Source organism: Colobus angolensis, unplaced genomic scaffold, assembly GCF_000951035.1.
Source record: "Colobus angolensis palliatus isolate OR3802 unplaced genomic scaffold, Cang.pa_1.0 Scaffold442, whole genome shotgun sequence".
In the NCBI taxonomy this organism is placed as follows: Eukaryota; Metazoa; Chordata; class Mammalia; order Primates; family Cercopithecidae; genus Colobus; species Colobus angolensis.
The window spans coordinates 922,378-925,550 of NW_012117844.1; the positions used below are offsets into that span (position 1 = coordinate 922,378).

Genomic DNA, 3,173 nt, shown 5'->3' on the forward strand with positions numbered 1-3,173 from the left:
AAAAAAAAACTGTGAACTTCCTAAAGATATGAACTTTAATGACCTGACAGTATGTGTACACAGTGGTCTTCAGTAAATACTTGTCAGAATTAAAAGTAAGACAGGCATTCTAGTACCCTTTTTTTTTTGTTCCCCTTTTCTTGGTAGTTTTTGGAAGAGATAAACCATAGTTGGTTTTTCCTCAATTACAGCTTTTAATTATTTTCTTTTTCAAATTAGATTAAGATATTGGAACAGGAAAATGAACATCTGAATCAAACAGTGTCTTCTTTAAGGCAGCGGTCCCAGATAAGTGCAGAAGCAAGAGTGAAAGACATTGAAAAAGAAAACAAAATTCTCCATGAATCTATCAAAGAAACAAGTAGCAAGCTAAGCAAGATTGAATTTGAAAAAAGACAGATTAAAAAAGAATTGGAACATTATAAAGAAAAAGGAGAACGAGCAGAAGAACTTGAAAATGAATTGCATCATCTTGAAAAAGAAAATGAATTGTTACAGAAAAAAATAACTAATTTAAAAATTACTTGTGAAAAAATTGAGGCCTTAGAACAAGAAAATTCAGAGCTAGAAAGAGAAAACAGAAAATTAAAAAAAACATTGGATAGCTTTAAAAATCTGACCTTTCAGTTAGAATCCCTAGAAAAAGAGAATTCCCAACTTGATGAGGAAAACTTAGAGCTGCGAAGGAATGTAGAATCTTTGAAGTGTGCAAGCATGAAAATGGCTCAGCTACAGCTAGAAAACAAAGAACTGGAAAGTGAAAAAGAGCAACTTAAGAAAGGTTTGGAGCTCCTGAAAGCATCTTTCAAGAAAACAGAACGCTTGGAAGTTAGCTACCAGGGTTTAGATATAGAAAATCAAAGACTGCAAAAAGCTTTAGAGAACAGCAATAAAAAAATCCAGCAATTAGAGAGTGAACTACAAGACTTAGAGATGGAAAATCAAACATTGCAAAAAAACCTAGAAGAACTAAAAATATCTAGCAAAAGACTAGAACAACTGGAAAAAGAAAATAAATCATTAGAGCAAGAGACTTCTCAACTGGAAAAGGATAAGAAACAATTGGAGAAGGAAAATAAGAGACTCCGACAGCAAGCAGAAATTAAAGATACCACATTAGAAGAAAATAATGTGAAGATTGGAAATTTGGAAAAAGAAAACAAAACTCTATGCAAAGAAATTGGTGTATATAAAGAATCTTGTATCCGTCTAAAAGAACTAGAAAAAGAAAATAAGGAGCTTGTGAAAAGAGCAACTATTGATATAAAAACGTTGGTTACACTACGTGAGGTAAATATGTTTACCTAAATTAAGGCAAATATTTTTTATATTTTTAACTCAAGGTTTCTTTACGTTTTATTGGAACCTATCATTAATTTGCATCATTTTTAATATTTTTAACTCAAGGTTTCTTTAAGTTTTATTGGAATCTATCGGTAATTTGCATCATCTATTTTATGGTTCAGTAGAATTTTGGAATTAGAACTAGAAATACCTTCCAAGTTTCCTACTTTTGTTAAACTAAGAAATACCTATAAATTGTATTTTTAAAAGAATTTGTAGTAATAAAGTTTCCCAGTGGTATCTGACTTATTACATTATAATTTTAAACTTTTATTTCAATATAATGATAAAATGCTTGATCAAAACTCTTACTAAATTCTAAGTATAATAAAGAAGCATGATAGCTATTTTTTATTGAGTGCTGTGTGCCAAATACTGGGCTAAAATCTTCATGTAAGTTGTATATATATAAATAATATATATACACACACACAAATATATATACATATATAATGCACATAATCTTTACAACTAATCCTTTATAAGTATTATATCCATTTTTTAGATGAGAAAACAGGTTCAGAAACATTAAATAATTTACTCAGGATCACACGGCTAATAAATAGCAGAGTTGGATTACTGGATTCAAATCCAGATTTTTCAGACTCCAAAGCCCCATGAATTTTGACCTCAAAGCCAGAGAATGCAAATCAGGTTCAACTGTTCAACACTGAGCAACTAGTATTTGCTTGAATCTATGTATCAAGAAGAATTCTGAAACTTCCAGGAGTAAATTGGCAGTATGTTCTGTGAAACATGGTTGGTGCAAGTCAGAAGGTGTATGTTTGGCTCTTTTTTCCCATCTCTAAGCATTATAATATGTGATAACCGTTTAAGTTCAATTTAAAAGTATATTAGCATTCTGGCAGAAGGTCACATTGGGCAGTCTGCATTTCTGCTAAAGAGGCATTGAGAGGGACCTTTTATTTTTCTCTTCTGTAGACTTATAAACATGAACAACAGGTTCCTTGTGCCTAAACTTCTAAGAACATCCTCTAGTTCTTCAGATCAGTATCATAAGACTTCTTTCACTGGGAGAAGGGATCTTGTGGGAGAGAAGTGTTATAGTCAACATGTATTTATAAGAAGAAATGTGCACTAAAGTTGAGGCTCATTATTAAAAAGTAAATGGATATGTTTTTTCCCCCACAGTTTTCAAACCTAAATGCGCATTCACAAGTAAACACTTACTACTCCCTTTTAAGGTTTTGTTTAACGCATTAGCCAAAAAAAAAAAAAAAAAAAAAAAGAGATACAGAACAGAAATTCTAGACTAAGCTTCAATCTTCACTTTTCTAAGCTTCTTGAGATTATTTAACACACTAAATTTTGAGAATCATTGTATTAAGTCATGGTATAAATTGGATGAATTAGTTCTCAAATGTACCCAGTAATTTTTGTGATTTTGATGCTTCCTACTTAGAATTCTTTTTGGGAATGAATACACACACATACAAACCGATATATACACATACAATACAGCACATATTTACTGAGGACCCACTGTAGTCATTGCAAAAGTTACTCAGTAAAAGTAAAACCTTATGTTCTCAAGGAGGTATGTGTGTGTGTTACACCGGTATTCCTATTTGTATTTGAAGCATGTAACTATAAATAATCTGAAGACCATTATGATTAATAGAAAATACATTTCTCAACCATTCCTTTAAACTGTGAACTTCCTGGCCGGGCGCGATGGCTCAAGCCTGTAATCCCAGCACTTTGGGAGGCCGAGATGGGTGGATCACAAGGTCAGGAGATTGAGACCATCCTGGCTAACACGGTGAAACCCTGTCTCTACTAAAAAATACAAAAAAAAAAAACTAGCC

General features: G+C 32.0%; 1 protein-coding gene across 1 annotated transcript in view; it reads left to right on the forward strand.

Moving 5' to 3' along the window:
* Positions 1–3,173, forward strand: part of CCDC88A (coiled-coil domain containing 88A) — a 140,344-nt gene that overhangs the window by 97,546 nt on the left and 39,625 nt on the right. The window contains exon 14 of the mRNA XM_011957453.1: positions 220–1,290. Within this exon, the coding sequence (XP_011812843.1) occupies positions 220–1,290 (1,071 nt within the window). The remainder of the gene's footprint in view (positions 1–219; positions 1,291–3,173) is intronic.